The following is a 23,373-nucleotide window of genomic DNA, read 5'->3' as shown; positions in this document are numbered from 1 at the left end:
CAGGCCAGCTTCTAATGGGGCAATTTCGCCCAGAAACTTTACGTCGCAACACCAGCAACACGCGCCGCCCGCGATCACACGCAGCAACCAATTGCTGCTATTTGCCATCGTCATCATAAAATTTTATTTTTCTTGCACTATTTAGACACAATTACGCGTTATAAACGTGTTTTTATGCATTTAAATCTCGTTAAGAGTACTAATGGACCTTTCTGAAACAGTTTATTTCCAAAAAACGATCGATTTCACACGAGAACCAAGTCTTTTGGTGTCATCATCACCGGCACGAGGTAACACGTGAAAATTTTGCGTCCCTGATTAGATGCAGCCGCTTCAAACGTATTCGAATTGCTCCGAGTTGCTTGCTTATTTCGAGCCGGACCCGATCTCAGCAATTCGTGTCGATCTAGGGAAAGCTCGAGAACAACCCGCCATTAACACCAAAATTGCTGAGAAAGATGCTCGATCTGAAGGGGGCCTCACGCACTCACCGCCCTCACGGCCCTCACACCACCTCATGCACTCACCGCCCTCACGGCCCTCACGCCTCTCATGCCACTCACTGCCCTCACGCACTCATGGCTCTCACACCCCTCACGCACTCACCGCCCTCACACCACTCACGCACTCATGGCCCTCACGCCACTCACCGCCCTCACGCCCCTCACGCACTCATGGCCCTCATACCCCTTACCGCCCGCACCGCCCTCATGGCGCTCACGACCCTCACGGCCCTCACCGCCCTCACGGCCCTCACGGCCCTCACCGCCCTCACGGCCCTCACGGCCCTCACCGCCCTCACGGCCCTCACCGCCCTCACAGCCCTCACGGCCCTCACTCACCCTCACACTCATGAATTTTCCTGGTTCAGAAACTCACTCACCCTCACCTCACCTGTGAAGATGAGGGTGAGTGAGGGCCCTCATGAGTGAGGTTTGCCGAGGTATGGGTGTAGGTTGCTGGTTCATATGCAAAGCAGGTGTGCTTAACAAAGTACTCATGCACGGGGCGAACATCGATATCCGCCTGGCTTAGGGCCATGCGGCACCGCCATGTGCTGTGCAGGCCCGGCAGTATAGATCATGTCGGAACGCCAATTTCCCCTTCTGCCGCTCAAAAACATATGCCATGGGCGTTAATCGGAAGTATTTTTTGACGGTCCTTTGCAGGACGTCCCAGAAGAAGACCACGTCCCAACAGTCGCGGAAAACGTGGTCAACCGTTTCCTCCTTTTTGCGCAGTATTCAGTTGCAAGACCAAGCTACTGAGGCACCTTTTTGAACTAAGCAGATTTTAGCTGAAAATGTTTGACTATGCAACTTAAAAAAAAAAGTATTCGTGTTTCAGGATATTACACCATTCGTTTGACTCGCTTTAAGACATCCGCCCTGGGCCTGCACTGTACTAAGAAAACGATACAGATTAATAGGAAAGAAACGAATAAATTAAATCCTTCTTTAGTTGCTTGCACGATATACCAGACAACTATTCGAGTGAGAAACACGCGACTAAAAGCCAATAATCACCAACAACTTTCTTTATATACCCGCGCACCTATGTCCTCGCTTTACGAAAGAATAAACTCAGGAAACAAACCACGCAATCTCGCATGAATAGAGAGTTTTCGTAGACCGCGTTTCCCGCTCCGCTAAGCCATCCGCTAAACCCTCCGCAACGAAGAAGCAGCTACTGCGCCTGCGCACCGATGGCCTTGACTGTAGAGTTTCGGGTATCGTAGAGGGGTTGGGGAGAGCGTTCCGGGTCGGCGAAAGCCATTTACGAAAACTCCCTATTAACGGTTTGTAAGAATGGATCATTTTGGTATCTTAGAAAAATGAATCTACTGGTCAAATGCTTCACTCAGAAATGAAAAAAAAAGAAACAAAACACGGTACTTAATTACGACTAGACGATAAAAGGAAATATAGATTGACATGCGAAACGTCGTGTTTATACGACTCAACAACCATTTGTTCACCTCGATCACATATATCCTAACTGAATCGAAAGGTCGTCACAAAGTGCTGTAGGTCGCCTAAAATACCCTTTATTGGTACAACTTTGCGTCGCAGAATTAAAAGTTAAATTGTAGTTGTGCTCTTAAAATAAGGAAATATTTACTGCGCATCAAACCATGGAAGGGGCACCTCGTCGCCATATATACTGTGAAATATAGTTTCAGAAGAACGTTTCACAATAAGTAGGATGACTACGCTATTAAGATAAAAGCAACAATATTTTCGAAATGTCACGAAAGCTTTAGGAAAAGCCCCTTTCCTATACCTTTCATAGAAACATTGAGCGGAAATTGCAACGCTTGTTTTCCTAACCTACATTGTTTACACTCAGCACCGTGATGCAGGCGAAGAATCATGCAGAAAACACCAATCAAAATTGTTTATTCAAATCTATACGCACCTTCGTATTCAGATCGCATGCCTAAAATAGCGCGTGCCCAAGTGGACATCCTCTTATGCAGGACCAACTGGCAGCACCTGGCTGTTGAGGTTTGTTCTTGACAAGATGCTGGTCATGATTATAATGCAATTAAAGGCAAAGGTGCAAGCGAGCTGGACAAGAATGACGAAAGTAATCCCTGGAGGAGGGGAACAAGGGGGACAAAGGACAAACACAAATCTCCAAACACAGCTAGGTGACTGGTGCGAGACCGAAAAAATCCGCCTGGTCCGGGTATCGAACCCGGACCAGGCGGATTTTTTCGGTATCGCAACTACAACCAACTACTACAAAATCAGAATTACTACTACTACAACGTGGGAAATACTAATACAATGTGAGAACTACTACTACCATATGAGTACCTTAAGAACTACAACTACTACACCGGGAGAGCTACTACTACTACAACTTCTACAACGTGAAAACTACAGCTACTTACATGTGTGTACTACTACTACAACGTGAGAATTACTACTACAACGTGAGAACTTGAGATCGCACCAGTCACCTAGGTGTGTTTGGAGATTTATGTTTGTTCATTGTTCCCCTTGTTCTCCTTCTCCAGGGATTATTTTTTTCATTATTGTCCAGCTCGCTTGCAAATTTGCATTTAATTGCATTATAAACATAACCTTAAAATGAAAGCTTCACCATCGTTGTTGTTAGACTGGTGGCAGCTGATATATACCGTTTGCTCTATTGACGTCTAACCCCTGGTTAGCTCAGTTGGTAGAGCGCTCCACCTGTAGTGGAGAGGTCCCGGGTTCGATACCCGGACCAGGCGGATTTTTTCGGTCGCGCATCAGTCACCTAGCTGTGTTTGGAGATTTCAGTTTGTCCTTTCTCCCCCTTGTTCCTCTTCTCCAGGGATTATTTTCGCCATGCTGGTTAATTAAATTTGCGAATAAGCATCACCTTTGCTTATCTAGGTATTTGTTTGTTAAATAGAACAACGTTGTATTTCGTGCTCTACACGACATGGCAGCAACCTAATTGTTCACTTTCTGACGGTCTGCGTGCGTAATCGTCGTAGTACCGATACGCGTTCCCCTGTACTTCGTTTTTCGTGCAGCTCACACACAGATAAATTTTCTGTTCATCCCATTTAAGAGGCAATAACATACTTCTATACGTTTTAGTTACTATGCGTTCCTGACACATATATGTGTCAGGAACGCATAGTTATTTAAATCAGCTTCAAACCCAGAAATCCCACATCACTTATACACGTCTACTGAGAATAAAAAACGTCGGAAAAGGTTTCTAGAGCGTCTTCCAGATAATTTTGGGGTGCATACACTTATGATTAGGATTCTGTGTTTTCGGACTTTATTTTTCGTAAAATTCGGAGGGTGTTTTTCGAAGTTCATTTTTTTTTCACCGAAATATTGCGGTTTATCGGAGTTCATTTCTGTTTCCTTCCCGATTCTCCAAATTCGGAGTTTAATTTCTCATTGCTTTTCAGTAAAAATAAACGAATAAATAAATAATATTCGAGAGTAAGCCAATGCTAGATAAAAAATAAATAAAATAAAACGTTTTTGTATCAATTAATACTTCTACGGCTGGATTTGGCTTTGGTGCCATTGCCATTGGCAATACTAATTTGTCCCACGACCAAAGTTGCACACAAGTGTTGCTTCGCTAAACCTCGATGTCTTAAAAGGAATAAACTCCTGCAGGTAGTAGCTGGGAAGCACGTATCCATTCCAGCCTATTCCATCAACCTACCCTACGGCCGCGCGAGGTGGAGTCGTAAAGGAAGTAAAGGAGAAGATTCAATTGCCCCTGATTCCCATTTTATGCATTATCTGTGGTTCATAGCTTTCACTGTTAAAAAAACACGACCTCTTTTTCCTTTCAAGCACAAAAATTATGACCCAAGCTGGAAGCCAAAACAGTATCTTTCGTCGTGGCCCGAAAGTACCTGTTGTCATGATTGAACCTTGACGAGATAGCCGTTGGTCCGAGATTTTAATAGATAACTGCGGTGGCATTTTCCCAGGACCATTCACCCCGCGCGCTCATTAAACTTTATTGTAAAATGACTTATTTTTTGTGTTTATTTTTTCACCTGACTCATTGCAATTTGACGCAATGAGTCAGGTGTCTAGTTCACGTTACGTCACGGGGCCGCAGGGCCGGACATTACTTTACAGCATGTCTTGAGGCCATAACCCCACATGACCACGTGACAAATAATTAATTCAAGTGCAGGTACAAAAGTGCCACGAAAACCCACCATTTCTCATACATTGCAATTCTGTATAGGTATAATGATTTGATCAATACTACATAGAAATACAGTTGCCAATTTTTTATACTCAAATATTCATTTTGTGGAACTAACAAAAAAGAAAAAAATCCCGTGGACCCTTCTGCATCGGTTACCGTTATATCTTTTTCCGGTTCAGTTCCGTTTCAGTTTCAAGATGAAAGGGAAGATTTCAGTTCGGTTCCAGTTCCGGTTCGGTTAAAAATAACGCTACGGTCCCGGTTTTTGCTTCTGTTCGGTTAAAGTTCGACACTATGGTATTGACAGGGGCCTGACACCGGCATACAGGGTGAATAATTTTAACACAGAATATGTTACATGTATAGCATCTAACCATTCCCGTAACAAACCAAGGACGGAAGTCGATAAGTCAACTGCCAGCCTAACGCTGACGCACCGATCGCCTCCTCACTGAATGGAGAACAGCACTATACACTCCGTGCGACGCGACTGGCGCACCGCCGCGCGGCCGGTAGAGAAGGTAGGCAGTGAGAACCCCAGAGAAAACGAAACCGAAACCACGCCGCGTACGTTGGTGCGCACTGAAGTCGGAGTGGTGCGATTGCGCTGGGTTCACAGCATGAAGTGCTGCCTGTGCTGCGTCATTAAGTGCTTCAATAGTTATGCGTCGTATCTCGTGGGGACAAAGTTTCACAGTTTTTCACCTCCCCGATGTTTTGTGGGACAGCGACAACGATGGAGCCGTGCCGTACGACGCGAGAAATTTGGTTTCCCGATCATGTCTGCCACTGTGTCGGCACGGCTGACATATTCTACACTGCCGCTTTGCGCTCTGTGTTTGTTTTCGTACCAGCAACACCTACATGTGTCAGCGCCGATGGGACGAACTGAAATGCCATCCCACACTCGCGGGTATGCAGTGCCGATTTCGTTGGAGGAATGCCCTCCAAAGAAGTTTCGTCCCCATCGTACGTGTCGATGATATTTCCGGACAAGTATGGCACGCAATCTGTTCTTCATGAAGAAAGATTCGAACGGTAAAAAGGTGACAAATATATATCTAAAGGAAACAGCAATGAAACTCGGAATCACTGGAGAATCAACGTTTGAGTATGGAAGTTAATGTGGTGTGGCTTTCTTTCTTGATCAGCCTCGTTTTGGATGTGGAAACGCTGACACCCCGAGTTCTGTAGACAACAATTTTTTTTCTCGGCTTTAGAGCCACCTATCGCAAAGTGGTTCGAACTGGAAGTACTGTCCACTGGTCCCTTCCTACCTGTAAGGTGTGCAACTCCCACGATGAGTGGTATTATCTGACAGCCTTTGACGGTCAAAACCAGTTCCCATTTAGTTACGCCGCCCAAACTAAATTTCCACCTGGTTTCGCTATGCCAACCCTTTTTGTTATAATAAGTGTTGTGCCAAGTGGCGGTCATGTCAAAGTACCTGTGCGCCGAAAATCAGCACCTAGCACCTCGCACAACAGGTTATTACACAACAGCTGACCGCAAAAGCCCCTGGCGGCCAAACCGTGTTTTGGCCGACAACTTTATTTTCTCGGCTTTGGAACCAGCTTTCGTAAAGTTGTTTCAATTGGAAGTACAGTCCACTAGTCCCTTCCTGCCTCTAAAGTCTCCACCTCCCCCGACCAGTGGTATTCTCTTGACAGCCTTTTCATTGTCAAAACCGATCCCATTGAGTTACGCCGCCCAAACCAAATTTCCACCTGGTTTCCCTATTTTTGGTATAAAAATTGCTGTGTCATGTTACTGTCAAGTCCAAGCACCTGTGTGCCCAAATCTGCGTTTCGCACAGCAAGGTTATAACACAACATTCTGGGTCCAATATTGGATATCCCGTACAGCTTTATTTGTTTATTCGTTAGAAACCTAACTTTCACACCTGCTGTCTTAAAGAAACTTGGCACTCCTCGTGCAGAAACTTAGTGAACATCTCACTCGCCTCCAAATATCATCGTTCCAGCAGTCCTAGGTTTACAGCGACGAGCGAAATAAATTTCCCACTGAGAGCAATTAAGGTAGCGGCCGTCTTGTTTTTCGGAAAATTGCTCCAACTTCGTTTTCGGCCGCAACTAGAGAAATTACCCCTAATAACGACTTAAACTCAGTATATAAGAAGTGGAGAACAGCTAAACGTCCTTCTGCCCCAGCATTCATGCAACGTCACCCTCAACTTATCGGCTCAAAAAGCAAAAGTTTCGTCCGTGCGCGCTTCCGCCGCCACAGCTTGGCATGCGAAAAGGCGGCGCAGGCTGCTGAACGCGCCTCACGGTCGAACGCCAGCTCCTCCGCTAGCGGCGCTGCGCGCGTTTTTCAAAGCGCCCCCTATAGTTGCCGCACGGAGTGTATAGTCGTACGTCTTTCTCAAGTGCATCCGTATTGCCCTCTGCGGGGGGAAAACATCACGTGTCCTGGCATACAACGGCGTTCTGCTTTGTGAAACGAGAGTGGTACAGGTTTCTAAAAAAAAACGACGCAACGACAAAAAAAAAAAATCCTGAGCCATTCCATTGTGTGGAGTTGGATGACCAGTGAAGCTCTTTAGCAGACGACACAGACCCGCCCCAAGGAGCCGGAGGAGACTAGACGCGCGAGACGGGACCGCCACCCCGGGAGGGCGGAAAGTAAGGAAACTAGGCACGCAAGCGGGGCTTGGAACGACGACAAAGAGAGGGCAATGCGAGCGTAGACATGGCCGACGCGGGTCGCACAGCGGCAAATCTTTGACAAACCTTTATAATCTACGTGATTGTCTACTCATCTTGAAAATGGTGCCTATTGATCACTATTCTACTGGATAGACCTATTGCTAAATTACCAAAGCACCAAGGTCAATGCGGGAAATGGTGTTCCACGCGCCGCACGTGCCGACGTCTGAACGCTTTATTTCGGTTATTTACTTCAAATCTTATATACGGAGAAGGCTGCGCGTGCGGAGCGTGCGGCGGCGCGAGCGTAGTTTTTAGTCACTGCACACGAAAAATCCACGGAACCCTAGCCATAAACAGCTTCTCTGCAAAAGAAGAGAAAGCGCGCGGCGCGCCCATGGGATAACTCGCAGTCACTCGGTGATTGGGACGATTAGGCAAATCGTCGTTTGCAGTGACCACCGTTGCTGACGAGAGGCCGCCTAAAACATGTGCGTGGTTGTAGTCGATACAAATGCACGTCTGGCGAACTCCTACGCGGAACCGCGGTGATATGGTGATGGCACTTTTTAAACTATTCGTCATGATGTGATCAGATGTTGCCACCAGAACACTACAGCACAGGGTAAACAACGAGCGGCCGGTACTCAGGTGGTGCACAACACTTTACCACCGCCTCTTCTAATCTAATAAATTACGCACGCTACCATTCGCGTCGTCCAGTCTCCAGATCTGTAAACTGTTTCTACACACTAACACATCTTGACTTTGTGTTACTATTGCGTTCGCCACGCTACTACAGCACTGGGGCTACATTTAAGCAATACAGCTAACCAAAGAAAAAAAAAAACGAGTTGGGGGGTGGGTTCTATTGCGAGGAGGCATCGATAGCCGTCACGACTACTTGGTTAAATATATTATGTCAGGGCTTAACCACTTAGGTTTTCTTTTTTAAAGCCGTCATTACTACGGGCTAAACAAATTGGCAGAATTTGTGGATTGGAAATGGATTTGAACTAGTAATTGATCACTGTTCTCGTTTTCGCCGCCTCATTTTGAAACTGGACGCAGACGAAGCGATGAAATCTCTGCCATTAGCGAGTTTTACAATACCGCACGCAAAAAAATTTGAGTGCGCTAAGAAATGGCGTCGTCGCCATGCGCGATGCCAGTTAAGGATCGGTGCATACGCAGTGGCAACGACGCCATTTTTATGCGAACGCAAAAGTTTTTAAAACTCCCTAGTGATGAGTAGAAGGGTTACGTACTCGTGGTCGGACATGTCGTTGCTGTCTCGGTAGCGTGCCATTAGAAAGTTTCAGAATAACATTTTCTCGCAGCAATTAAAAACGTGATGATCTCACGCTTGCAGCGCCACCGAAATTCTGTCATAGCGTTTATCATACTTTAACAGTAGCTTTGCGGTGGAAAAGAAAAAGAAAGAAAGTTGACCACAAAGCATATGCAGTTGTTGTCAGAACATTTTAAAATTGTGTGTATGTTTCGATGGCGGCAGGTTAGTCAATCCCAGTGGACATCTTCTGTGTCCGCTCTAGATGAGATACTTAGACAATGCAGTGCCACTTCTAGGGTCTTAACGTGTACCACGCAGTAGATACACCACGACCGTACGGCTGTACAGTGTTCACCTATCGTACCGGCGTGTGGTCATGTAGATGCGTGGTCTAAAAGGCGAGAAGGAACTATAGGCTAGTCTTTCTGGTACGCATGCCGATATGGCTGCTCTAATAAAGATTTCGATACCAGCCAAATTCTTATATCTAACAGAAAAAAAAAACAAAAAAACCTCTACATATCCACGAGGTGCCTGATCATCCTTGAGGTTCGCGTTGGGGAAGACTCGTTTGTATACTACCCCGGAAGCGTTATCTGGTTTTGAAGGTCAAGTATACGTCTTTTCTGGAAGTTAAGAAGCCTCTCGACGCACTTTCGAATAGTGTTATCTCTATAAACTTTCCTAAATGTTCACACGTTATGAAATAAGTCTTAAACAAAAGGAGGTCCGCAGATTTTTTGTTTGCAAAATAATTTAATGAGCTTTTTGTGCCGTACTTGCCGTCAAGCAAAGGACAATTTCGCTACAACGGCGGATTTAGTTAACCCTACCTTGCGGAGCAGCCGCTTGACTACATGGATAGAGACCACTATATCCTTGTGGTCAAGCGGCTGCTTGTCCACATGCTTGATAAATGTTTTCCCCTGGCGAATTTGATTTTGTGGAGTTTCTCAAAGAGCCCCTGAAATGAAGTCTGTGCACTGACCATCTCGAAACACAAAATCTTTTTGGTTGTGCCGGAAGCACAGTTTAAAACTTGAATAACTATACCAGGTTGCACTGAGCAGGAAGCATAGATGCAATTTCTTTACATTGCGTGCTTCTCCAGAGCAGCGTGCTCTGCCGCCACACGAGGGTATGAAGTCCACAAGCAACGGGGCGTGCCGAGAGTGAGGCAGTGGGGTTAGTCACTAGTTCAGTCCTCGGGTGTCCAGACCAGGGGCTTACAGTTGCGCCCCCACGGATGTCTGCCTCTCGCACTTCGGTGGCTGTTTCTTTATCAAGCATTATCCATTATGAAACATTTATCAGGCATCTATCCATGTGGTCAAGCGGCTGCCTTGTGGAGCAGCCGCTTGACCACATGGATACAGACCACTGCGTCCATGTGGTCGAGCGGCTGCTCCGCAAGGCAGGGTTAACTAAATCCGCGGTCGCACTGCTCATACAAATGACAATGTGCAAAAACTGTCTGGAGCGTGTCTCTTCCCTGTTTGACTGTCTTCTCACATTGGTACCAGAAATTCTGCCTCCAGACGTGTTCAAAACGCAGACATATACAAGGTGTCTCAAAGAGCGGCCAGTATCTTTCAATCGACCGCGAAACTTTTTTTTTTATTTTTATTTATACTACTGGCCGCCGTGGGGTGGCCAAGGTAGGAGGGATACATGGATCATGTTTTACGAAAAAAGCAAGCACAGAGTGTGGCAGCGCAGCAAAAATGAAAAAAAAAAAAACATATATGATCACGAACACACAAAGAGCAGAAAAATATTCGCTTGAGGGGTATCAAGGCCTGAAACCTCAAAACTCTGGTAATTCGTTTATCAATGCTAGAAACAACGTTAGACAATTTGAAGAGACAATTTGTTCGGGTAACGCATTCCAGGCATGGATAGTACGAGGAAAATAAGAGTATTTGTAACAGTCGGTCCTGCACTTTATTTCAGTGATTGATTTACTGTGTTTATTTCTTGTGAACCTAGATGTGTTGAAGTGAAAGTAATCTAGATAATCTAAGTTGTAGTTCCCATTTATTAGATTAAAAAGAAATTTCAGTCGATTGATCTTTCTACGTTTTTCTAAAAGCGGAAGGCCGGCCTGTACATAAAGCTCCGAAATCGAGGTGTTTCTGCCATACTTGTTAAATATAAATCTGAATGCCTTCTTCTGAATTCTTTCTAATTTGTTAATATAACATTTTGTGTAAGGATCTCACACAACGTCGGCATACTCGAGTATAGATCTAACAAACGTTTTGTACGCCATTAGTTTCGTTTTGTTCGAGCAGTCCTTCAGTTTCCTTTTTAATGCCCATAATTTATTCATTGCTTTTCGGGAGATAAAGTCAATATGTGAGTTCCAACGCAGATCTGAAGTTATGATTAATCCTAGGTATTTGTATTCACATACACTATTTAAAGCGGTTCCTTGAAGAGTATAATTAAAATTCAGTGGTCTTTTTTTCCTAGTTATCGTCATATGTGCACATTTTTGGTTATTTAGAGACATTTGCCAATCATGACACCATTCTGAGATCATTTCTAAACTCTTGTTTAAGACTACTTGGTCATTTGAGCATTTGACTTGCTTATAAATTATACAATCATCGGCAAATAAGCGAATTTGAACAGACCTGTCCACTGTAATGTCATTTATAAAAAATTAGAAAAAGTAGGGGTGCCAGAACTGATCCATGAGGAACTCCAGATTCTACTTTTGATGTGGATACAAAATTGGTTTCTCTACCTATCGTGCTACGATTTTGCGCAGCGTTGCCCACAGGTGGTGCATTTTTCTTTCTATAAACTTTGCAAAAAGCGAGCTTAACCCGAGGGAAGAGTAAAAAAAGAAAGAAAAAGGCCGAACTCCTATGGAAACGCAGCGAAGTCGCCGGTCTTCAAACAATAGGGCGCCGTTTGGCACGGGAAACAAGAGATGGCGCAAGCGGTCGCGACGCCAAGTGGCGTCCACGAACAAGCATACTGCGCCGAGAGCCGGCGTCAAACAGCAGACGATATCTGCGCCAAGAGCCGGCGTCAAAAAGCAGACAATATTTTCGACTCATGGTGTCGGTTTCGATCGACACGTCGACAAGAAGTCAGACACAACTTGTGGACTATTAACAGCCGTTATCTCATGTTTCCTGGTCCCGAGCGCATCGTTTTTCGTATCTAAACTGACCTAAATGGCCAGACCTCAAAGCTTTAGCACAAGCCCGAACCATACGTAAAGATTGTCTTGACACATGCTCGATTTATATTTGCACTCTAGACCAAGGGTTGGTTAAGGGGGGGGGGGGGGGGGGGCATTGAGAATAGAACAGTCGTTGCGAATTCAGAAAAAAAAGGGGGGGGGGTGTACTCTCACCCCCTCTCCCTAGGGTGTGTGTAGGGAAATCACTGCTCGAGCCTTTCTGTTAGCGTTTCGAGGTATCTGGACTAGACAGTGCTGGGAAAATCGGCGGTGCGAAGCTCGGGGATCTTGCTTGTGTACGAGTCAACATGCTGCAAACAACCCATAAGTACGCGTACACTGAGCTTGCACCTTTATATTCGTGTTGCTGGTCTTGAAGTGGGGGACTTGTTTTGTGCATCCATTGACGAAATATACCTCATTGCAATTACTGTTTTTCTTAATACACCTAAATATGCCAGGTAAAACTCGGAGACGCCATAGAAAAGCTAAAATTGAATACACTTCCTATCTCTTATCAGTACTGACTCGCAGCACTACACGAAGTGAAGTCCTCACCCGCTTGCATTCTACTAATTCATATCGCGCATTCGTATGAAGTTGTTTTGCAATTATATAGAACATTCGTACATACAAGCCGTTTTTAAGAGAGCAACAGTTGAACACTTGCGTGAACAATGTCGCACCATACGTCGGACGCCACGTACGTGGGCGTGAACCCCTGTGAGTTGCGCCCAACGAGCTAAAGGATGCTAAGCAGATTTGACGGTTGCTAATAGTCATAAGATTGACTATGTGTTTGCTTTCTTCCCGAATGAGTGTGCCGAGATAATTTCAGACACACCGTTCAGACGCAGATCTTGGGCGTCGGTAAAAGCTCGTCCAAAAAGGCTTAACGAGGACCAGAAGACGCTTTTTAGGGCCTCCGTCGTAGCTAGCCGATCTCAGCGTTTGCGAAAACTTAATTACCAATCAGCATAAAATTTGAGTGGGAGATATATGATGGCACGAGGAAGATTTCATAGTGACTCTTGTACAATAGTGAGGTCGAAATAATTCTTTAACAGTTTGTGCGCCAACGTTGGGCTCAACTTTGAGACTCCTGTGAGGATGCGGCTTGTTTCTCGCTCAATGAAGTAACAAGAAGCAGACGTTCGCAAACAGAATACGTGTAGAGCTCAAAGTGACCAAAGTCCACTTGTGGTTCATCGGTACTAGACGGGATTATAGAAATTGAGCTCAAAGATACAATCGTAGGGTGAGGTGACTAAGCCACATCTTACTACGTTTGCATACGCACGCACAATATCCGGCATGTCGAAAACCAAAAAAAAGTGCACCGGTCTTCCTTCTATATCACTCGAGAATGAGAATATTATACATTCATTGGTAGTCAGATAATGTAAAACGCAAACAGCGCATTCGGTCACGACGCGTGATAGCATGAACTGAAACTGCTCAATCGAAGCCGAAACTGTGTAGCCTGCAATGTTATCAAGTCCCGTGTATTTAGTCAATATTTGGGGTGAAAAACATGCTATTTACACAAATTACTATGAATTTACACGTTGAGTAATGAATAATTCTTTCAAAAATTATGCGAGGTAGTAGAAAACGTATTTCGGTTCGGTCATACACGCAGAACCGCGCGTGTAGCCGGCATCGAAAACACGCATCACCCCGGCGACGACTGCAGTATTGCCGGCTATCGAAGCACCGCAACGCTACGGGAAACACCTAGAAAAGACCGTGGATACAAATGCCGCGGAAAGAAACATGTCTCGGAGGCAGATATGTGCCAAAAGCAATCACGCCATGTCGCGGGACGGGGCGAAACCCGTGCTTACCGTGCTTAGAGCACTATATAGCTCCTACGGAGCAGAGTAGCGCAATCCTTTGATCCGCGTGTTTTGCCGACAACATGGCCGACAGAGCAGCTCGGCGCGAGTCATGTGGTACTCAGGGTTCCAGGAGGCGGCCCGCCCTATGGGAGAATACATGGGGATCGACTCAACACGGCTGATTAAAAAATGAACGCCAAGTTCACACTTTTCGAAACTAGTCTGTCGTGAAGTTGGTAAAGCACTAAACACTTTATCAAAGTTTTAATAATACTGGATGCGTGTGAAAATTTTGCGAAGGCAATTTTCAAAGCAATGGCGTTTGAAGCAGACGGTTGTTTTATGCAGCGGAGATAGACTTTATGGATTGGCCGGAGCGGGTCACGTGAATGGTGTGACGTCGCCGCGTCGTCTGCTGCATGATGCTGCTCAGACAATTTTTTTTTTTAAAAAGCAAGTTATTTCATGGCGCACAACTTAGCGCAAATTATTGTAAACTATTCCCTTATTATGTCAAAAACTATTGTCGTTCCATAGATCTCCAAAATAATCAGGAAGCAGCGATTTTCTCCCGTTCCCCATGCATTTGTGGCCGGAGTTGGAACCCCCGGGCGTTCGCCGCTAGTCGCCGAGAGACGGCGTTCCAGATTGCGGTACTCTGCTGCGAAGGAGCTATAGTGCACTGATCTCTATTTTAGTAGGCTGGATCGCGGATCGGTAGCCCGTCGGTGTCGCCACCGGCAGCCATTGCTTGACACCAGGCAATACACGCAAGTCTATGGGAGAAACACACACAAGTAAGAATATTGAAGCATGTACGCTGTGCTCGGAGGCGAGTATTTTATGGTGTGCTGCGATCCTTATGTCGGGTGTTTGGAGATCGAATCGGCATTTGCCAAACGTTCGGTCGCCGAATAAAAAACTCAAACGTACCGAAGCACCTACGGCTGAGCTGGCAAGCTTGCTCTCGTAGTGGAGTAAACAAAGCAACTTGCCGTCAATAAGACCGTCCTTAGGGAAACCCAGGAGTTGATGAATGACCAAGAAGTTCCATCTCGACAGCGGCTTTCCGGGAGTGAGCGAATTCCAATGCCTTCGAGCTTGTCGTCTGCTAAACCCAACTTAACGAAACCGCCACCGACTCCGACGTAACTCTAGGTAACTCTCGCCTCATTGAGCTGCACTACAGCGGAGTCACTCTCTACCACAAAATATTCATTTATTAAAACTGCGAGGGCTGCCAGTTTTAATGTTTGTTCGTAAGCTATTTGACGGGTTTATCGAAAAGCATCCAAAAAGTTTCAGTTCCGACAACAGCTGAGAAACAGCGGAAGACGTCACTTTTTCTCGTTCTTCCCATAGAGTCCCATGCATTGGCTGGTGTCAATCAATGGCCTCCGGTGGCGACACTCGGCCCCAGCAGCCGAGGCCGCGGTCCGCGATCCAGCCTACCTAGAGCCACTAAATGAGCTGCGCTTAGAGTATCGACACTCCGTTCCCCGGCATTGTTGTGGGCGCCGCCATTTTGGGGCTTGTGCAGAGCAGACGCAACTGCCGATCGGCATGATTCAAAAGTGCGACTTCCTCAGCATGAGATTCGGTCTTAGAAAGCTCATGTAATATTGCCTTGCTTAGTTGCGAACTGTTTAAACATTTCTGGAGGACGGAAAAGCGTTTCCTGTGATTTCAGATAAAGCTTCAGATAACTGGCAACCATGATTTTAAGCCACAATATGGCCAAGTGTCGTTACTCTGAAGCGTAGCTTATTTAGTGGCACTAAGCCTACCCTACTACAATAGAGATCAGTGATATAGTGCTCTAACCGTGCTCGCTGCCATTTATTGTGGTCGATGGCAATGCGGCTTTCCTCATGTCACCCATGTTTGTATTTATTTTAGGGATCTTGATAATAGTTTCTTCCACACTACAAATAAAATGGATATAAAAAGCGTGCCTTCGAGCTGAACACGTGACATTGCAGTTGGTTTCGTTCTGGCTTGAACCCTTCAACTGCAAGCAAAGGTGCCGCTGCTTCCCATGCACTCTCCTCAGAATTTACGGCGCTCATTGGTGGCCGCCATATTAAAACTTTATACCAGTGTTGCTGCATCTGTAGGTCACCTTTAAGTTGGAGCTGACAAAGAAAATCTGGCCACGGCGCAACGCCGATGTATGCTGAAAGTTAGAGCCGGTTTGCTTTAGTTGTTTTTGTTTGATCGGAGAAAATCTGGCAACAACGCACGTTTCAACATGGCGCCGGTATCGTGTGGGTTTAACGGATTTGACGGGACGCCAGAAGCTCCGCGGCTTGCGAGCACATGTAGCGAAGACGTGACCGGAGAAGTGCCCCTGTGATGTCCCCGGACGACTGAAAGTATCATTCGTAATCGTCGTGTGTGCTTTGAAAGTGAAGGGAGTCACAGGGTCCGCGAGTGCGCAACCACAAGCCAAAATTCACGAAAGCGCTGCGTTGACTTCGGCGATCTCGTTCTTCTCGGTGCAACACGGTGATGCAATAAAGAGCTGAAACGTTCGTGGTGTATGGTGCGGTGCTTGGAGGTAGAAACCCACACTAACACGGAGCACAAATTGGTTGTTGTGGGGTTGAGATTTAACGGGTTCAGTCCCGTCGTCGTCAGCTGATCCGGCCCAGCTGGTCCGGGACGACGCAGCGAGCTCATTGAAAAGTAAATCTTCCTTCGTTCCGTTTCAAAATGTGGAAGATTCCCGACGCATACCGTGAGTAAAAATCTGCGGGGGTTTTCAACAAAATTACGTCGTTTTAATTAAACAATGGACTCCCGATTGTTGTCCTAAATCTGCCGTTTTTATGCTTCGTGTTGTTGGACTGCGTTTGCACAGCGACGTGTTCGCACAGCGACGTGTTCGCACAGCGACGCACACCGCTCGAGTAGATGATTCGGTCCTGCAAGTGACCGGTTATCCAGAATTTCAGAGAAACTTAAGTAACTACCAATATTTTCCTGTAAATCTTTTGTGATTTTGTTGCGCTCATCATGCGGTGTGGATAAATTAGTTCAAGATTTCCTATACCTGCCCACAGAGGCATGAATTGAGACCATTTTTTTATGTAGTGACAATAGTGCTTTTCCTTTATTTTGGGATGAGGCGTTGGTGCGTTTATTAAGGTACAAACACTAGAGAGTTGAGAAATAGGGGAGAGCGAGCAATCTTTCCTAACTTTGTCCCTTTTCTCTCTGGCACTGCCCCTAGTTTCAGTATCAGTAGGCATACCTACTAGTAGGTAGAAACTGTTCTGAAAGCAGGTAAAAGTCAGGGGAAGTCAGGACTGTGCGAAGTCCGTGTTTCGCGCTTTTCTCAAGGTGACTGGGTAAATGATTTTGCTATGTATACGGATTATGCAAACGATTTTGTTACGCCTGTCGTTTGCGCCTCTCCAGCAAAACGAATAAGATTATCTACAAAGGCGCAATCACAAGCCAAGATTTACTATAACAGTGCGTTTGCTTCGGTGGTCCGTGGAGTTGTATTTTACCCTGCTCTGTGCAGCACCGCATCATGACGAAGAGCTGGAACGGTCACGGTTTGTGCTGGCGTACCGGTTGACAGAAACCCGCGTCGCCTGCATCGGCATCTAGTACACTTCGTTGATGCTGAAGCGTTTCATCCGCGGCTTGGCGCCAGCTGACCCTGCTGCTCGGTGGTGAGAAAGCGGCGAGAGTAACCTCTGAAGTAAATGTAAATCCTCGTTATTCCAGTTATCCGATGTCAAAGTGTGGAAGGTGTCCAAGGTGTCCTGAGGGCAGGAACTACGAGCGTTTTGCCTTGCTTTTATAAATGAAACCAGAGCAGCGAGGTAACTACCTTGCGTACTCCAAAATGACGGAAGCAATACGTTTCAACAGGTGAAATACATCACCGGGGATGTAGGCGAGACGGTGCACACTGTTTAAACACTTGCAGTATCCACGAGTGGTACCAGGAAAACGACGTCAACAGAGAAGGAGCTCGCGATTCAGCATAATACAGTGCCACGGGCCCGTGAATCTTCAAGGTTCGGGGTAATGACGGATTAAAAGAATAAAAAAATGAAAGCCGTTTACAATTCCCTGTAACGCCGGTTAGAGCGCAGCTCTTGAGGAGGAAGATGGAAGCGTACTGAGGGATAGGTGACTCCTTGAGGTCACGTGCCCTAGGGGTGTCACATGACCTGGGTGGGTCACGTGACCCCTTAGATCACGTGACCCACCCAGGTCACGTGACCAGGGGATCACGTGACCTCAGGGGGTGGGTCACGTGACCCCCAGAAGTCACGTGATTTCAGGGGGTCACGTGACCTCAGGCCTAAGGGGTCACGTGACCCCCCGAGGTCACGTGACCCCCTAAAGTCACGTGACCCCCTTGAGATCACGTGACCCCCTTGAGGTCACGTGACCCCCTAAGGTCATGTGACCCCTTCAGGTCACGTGACCCCCAAAGGTCACGTGACCTAGGGGTGTCACGTGACCTGGGTGGGTCACGTGACCTCGCGGTTACGCCGACGGCGACGCCGCTCAAGCTGGAAACGGGCCCCTAAGAGCTGCGCTCTAAAAAAGCACCAGCGCCACATCAGTGATTACGAGTGACACCGGACACAAACTCCCAAGCCCCTCCGCTCTACTCAACACCGACACGGCATCAGTGGCGGATCCAAGGGGGGGGGGCGGTGGGGGCGATGGCCCCCCCCCCCCCAAACGCCTCGCCAGGCAACCCCCCCCCCCCCCCGGGGTTCTTCGTCAGCTCGAAGAAAAAACGTAAGCAATCGACGCGAGAAACAAACGATTAAAACAACGGTGGGTGGACGCGCCTGCTGGGCGCTTCCAAAGTGGGGTTTATCTCCGTCAAGGTCACGGTACGTCTTCCCGACAGGGACGGCGCCAGGAGTTTCGAAGTGGAGAGACAGTGGGGAGGCGCACCAAATATCAGGGTCCTCGACTGCAGGCACACTTCCAAACAAGACCAGCACGTCGAGCACGGGGGGAAAATACCTTCAACTTATCTAGTCCCCTTTCTCTTTCTCTCTGTCTCCCTCTCTCTCTTTGGGGGTTGTCTGCGAAAATTTTGTGCCCTGAAAGCTCCCAAACGCAGACGGCAAGGAGCCTTCCTCAGGGGTGGCGGAGTATCCTTCCTCTCTAGCGGCCTCCTTTTCATCACTTTTCGTTTGATGGTCTCTTCGTGGTTCTGGGCTTGTCTTTTGGCATGTCTTTTTTGGCTTGCTTTGAGATGCTGTCGCCCACGGGCTCACTAAAAGTATCTTATTGGCACGGTGTGCTCATTGCCAAGGGAAGTGCGGAGGAGACGTACCGGGAGGAGACATTCCAGGGGGGGGGGGGGATGCAGCCTGTACAACCAGGAGACTAATTGCTTTTCTTCTCAACCGAGAGAGGAAGCAAATGCTCTGGGTACAGTGTAGTCTGGGTATGAGCTTCTCCTGAAGACGCTCCGGACTTCCCCACGACCTTGGCTTAAACATAAGCCCGCTTTCGCCCTCGCCTTCATCCCTCACTGAGGATCAGCGCCGCAGCGCGGAATACAGAAAGAAGCCGACGAGCGCCAGAAGGGGAGGATGTTTCCTCTAATGGGCTTCACACTGCCTGCGGCACGACTTCTCTTGGCGGGAAGCTAATAAAAGAAAGATAAAGGCTACGAGCACTCTAAAGGCTGGAGGCTGCTTACACGGGGTCCTCAAGCCGACGCCGTAGGCATTTATTTGTACACAATGCCGTTTCAACTTAGGGTGGCGGGACATATTTTAGGAAGGGCGCCCGCTACCCCTTGTCTTCCCTTGGCGCCTTCTTTTCCAGTTAAACGCGGCTTCCGTGGATTGACGGCAGAGCTTTCGCGCGGCTTTGCAGGAGCGAATATGTGTGTGTCGAACGGACTTGGGGAAAACGAGACCCTTTCAAAGATGCGGCTATACATAAAATAATAGACAGTGCCTGTGCCCGTTCGAGTGAACACCGACTCCCAAACATCCATGCTCCAGTCGTGATCGGCCTTTAGCCCAGTTGAGATTCGCCGACCTTACAACCGCTCTGCCCTATCATATCTCTGCACCTGTCCTCTCGACCCTGACGAATGAGCTAACTACCCAGAAACAAGTAAGTGTTCCTTTGATACAGAAAATATCCAGACGAAGTGCAATTGAATATAATTTCGAAGGATCAATTGCTGGTTTAAGGTCTTGTCTAAGTTCAAAAGTTATAGTTGCCGAACTGCAACATGCTTTCAAAAATATTCAACAATTATTCGCTTTCGTTCTCTCGAGTTGCCTCCAGAACACGTGAAAACACGAGTTTGGGTTGGCAATGCCGCATGTGCTGAGCTCTGGACATTCCAAATATACGGCGAACAACCGACGAACTTGCCTGGCAGCGTTAGTTACGCTCGCTGCGTCATCAGTGTTTTGACGCCGCGAGCAGCGTCGAAGCCACCGGGCCATTTTTGTCGCTTGTTTGCAACGTACTCGCTCCGCTGATTTAAGCCGCTCTTCCCGTTGCCGCAGCAGTTGAGCACTAGCTCCAACCAGAATGTCTGCCAAGGCAATGTCTTTAAGCTGCCCTAAATCGATTGCTCACGTAGTGTCGGTCTGAAACCCAAGTTTCAGAAAGGATAGTGTCACCACAATTTTTGAGATACTTACCTCTAGCGTGGTCACCCGAAAGGTTTCAATTCAAAGAGCTCATCCCCGACAGGTAAACCGATACAAAAGCTCTCAAGATCTATATTATGTTATCAGAGTTTAGTAAAAACGATAACTCCACAAAAAATATAAACACTCCCCCCTCCCCCCCCCCCCCCCCCCCCCCGCCGCCGTTTTACACGGAGGAACCGCCCCCCCCCCCCCCCCTAAAATGGAAGTCTGGATCCGCCCCTGCACGGCATACGACAACAAACTGCATCAAAATGCCCCAAAAGGGAAGGCGTCTGCTCCCGTACTGCAACTAGCGGGCATGAAGTGTTGGGCGGATGTCCTTCACAAGGATATATAAAAAATGCTTTGCGCAAGGATCATTTCCATTTATTATTGAATACATAATGATGAAATCCCAATAATTTGTTTTTCTATTTTATTCAAGCTAGTCGGACTGCTCATAACACTGGCCAAGCATGAAAATAAAAAAAAAAATAAAAAATGTGAGCTTTTGCATGACCGGTTTAAGGTTTATTGTAAATACATCGTTATTTTTCGCAGCGGACTAGCAATATAGATTTTGCCTCCATACTTTTTAAATGCAAAGAGTTCTTACATACGGCTGTCCATTGCGCCGTGTTTTGTGTCTTCTATAAGTCTGTAACGGCCAGCGACCAAAGAGCTTACATACGCCGCGGGGAGAAAAGCATGTTGAGTTGGAAGTGTCGGGCACAGTGTCGTTGTTGTGTTTGTGCATATGTCGGTGCGGTGTAATACGTGGTACTCGTGTTGTCTGCGATGTATGTAGGGTTGCTGTCTACTTGTGATTGCGGTCACGACTGGTGTCAGCAACCGAAATGACAGCAAAAGCCAAGTGTTCGCCGCACACAACGGGGCATGCAATGCGAGAGGTAGCTTCGCTAAGCAATTATGCTTATTCCTGTGTTCTGGTCATTTCTGTGGTTTTGGCTATGAACGCAATCGTTGGAGATTTGTGAACCAACCTTAAAATGCAACCAACGGAGGTGTGTGAACCAGCCTCGATTGTTGCAAGCCAACCCAGATCTCACATGAGCTAGAGAAATTTTCTGTTATCATGACATTCGTGCATTGAAAAGAAGCCATACCAGCCACGCATGCAGATAAATGCCTGTGTAAACAACACAGCTACTATTCCGCTCGTGGAAAATCGGGATCAATACAATTAACTTTCCTGCCCAATTTTTGATGGTACATAGCAAAGGCGAGCGAACGTATAGCTATCTGCGTACCCAGAGATTCAAATGTTTGCAAGAAGTGCTATCCGAGAACCGTGCATCTTTCTAGATCACACAGTATACTGAAATTTTCTTCCAGAGCCTGCGTCGAACATCACCGCACAGACGTCGGTATTCGTGGACGCTTTTTTGAGCTACCCAAACCACGATGCTTCTTAGATAGACATATTGGCTCGTTGCTTCGGCGTGTCCTGATACTGGTTTGGGTCTCACAACTGGTTTGCAGATGCACAAAGAGGTGCCGTACACAAGTTCCCTGAGAAGGGTGGGGCCGACGGTTGCCCACGCAACTGAGGGAATCGATCCGTCCAAGATGGCGGCGACCGGGGAACCCTCTGCGTCTAGGAGGCATCGCGAGGGCCGCATAGGAACGCCGCAAGGAGAAAGACGCCATAGCATCCCGTTTGTGGAGTTGTGGCGTGACGTCACAGGCAGCCATGGCGGCATCACAGTCTAGCCGGTGGCGGGCAGGACACGGCGAACCACACTTAGCGCCACTCACACGTAGCCGATGCGGCAGAGCTGGGCCGTCGAACGGGGCGCGTTCTCGGTACTCCAGAGATGTCTTGCACGGGGGTTGGGGAGATTTTCCCATCGGGAGAGTCGTCATTGCGATCTTTTTTAGGAAGGTGGTTCGTCGGCCCGTGCGAGCGCCTCGGTGGGTTCAGCGACCGGGCGGTATTCCGGAGGATCGCGGACGCTCCTGTGAACGTCTCGTCCAAGCACCGTCGGGTGTCCGTGTCGTGGGCCACGCGGCACGGGGCAGGCGTTCCGCGGGTCCCGCCTCCGTACGGGAGCTCGTTAGCCGCGTGCAATGGCATTGATGGGCCTAATGGCATTACGGGCCCTTACGGGCATCGATCGCGGACAAGATGGCCGTCGAGTGCTCACCGTGTCCGGCGTCCCGCTGTCCCCGCAGCGGCTCCTGGAGCGCGTACAGGGACCCTCCGAGGACATCCTGCTTTCGCTTGTCTCCGCAATCCTGCGGACTCGTGGCCATGGGCTCGCCCTGCAGCCGGGGGTCCTCGGCGGCCACGGCGGCCGCGGCGGCCGCCATGGCGCTGCTCCACAGCTGGAACCTCCCGTCCAGCGTGCCTTCGGGCCTGACTAACGAGCAATGACTAACGAAGTTAGCGCGCCCAATGCCTCCGACCCGAGCCTTATAAAAGCGGCCCCGACGACGCCGTACTCGGGAACCCGCCCAACAGTCCCGTCCGGACGGCCATTGGTCGGTCCCGGAGTGTTGCCGTGGGGACGCCCCACCCACGCGGTCCGTGCGCCCTGGAGGGGAGCTTGAACCCCGAAGGGGGCGTGGCTTTTCGATGTATGAGAGGGGTTCTAGGCAGCCCGGGAACCGGGAGTGTTGGGGAGCCCGAAGTTTCGACGCTGCGGACTGTCAGTCAACGGTGCTGGTTCCCCCGAGTGTGCTTCCCCTCCCGCCAACAACGCCCTCGGAGTGGTGTTCGGGAGCCGAGCTCTACATCCCCGGGTTCGGAGCTCGTTCCGTTCGGTGAACCTTGGCACCTGAGCAACGCTTCTCACGCCCGTCTGGCCCCTCGGACTGCTATGGGACTTCAACGATGGTAGCGGCAGTCACCAGGGTGATGTTTTTATTTATTATTTATTTTATTTTTATTTATTTAGGTATACTGTTAACCCGTTAGGGTTGTTACAGGGGTGCACAAGGCACGAGAATACATATGACCAAATACAAAAAGTAACAAGGACACTGTATCAACAAC

The 23,373-nt window shown here is 47.9% G+C and overlaps 1 protein-coding gene across 1 annotated transcript in view; it reads right to left on the bottom strand.

Moving 5' to 3' along the window:
• Nucleotides 1–22,688, bottom strand: part of LOC120846976 (homeobox protein unc-42) — a 36,083-nt gene extending 13,395 nt beyond the window's left edge. The window contains exon 1 of the mRNA XM_040218890.1: nt 22,523–22,688. Within this exon, the coding sequence (XP_040074824.1) occupies nt 22,523–22,688 (166 nt within the window). The remainder of the gene's footprint in view (nt 1–22,522) is intronic.
• Nucleotides 22,689–23,373: the final 685 nt, after the last annotated feature.

The sequence above is a fragment of the Ixodes scapularis genome, unplaced genomic scaffold (assembly GCF_016920785.2).
Source record: "Ixodes scapularis isolate PalLabHiFi unplaced genomic scaffold, ASM1692078v2 PGA_scaffold10__122_contigs__length_95168666, whole genome shotgun sequence".
Taxonomy (NCBI): Eukaryota; Metazoa; Arthropoda; class Arachnida; order Ixodida; family Ixodidae; genus Ixodes; species Ixodes scapularis.
This window is presented reverse-complemented; position numbering and strand designations above follow the sequence as displayed.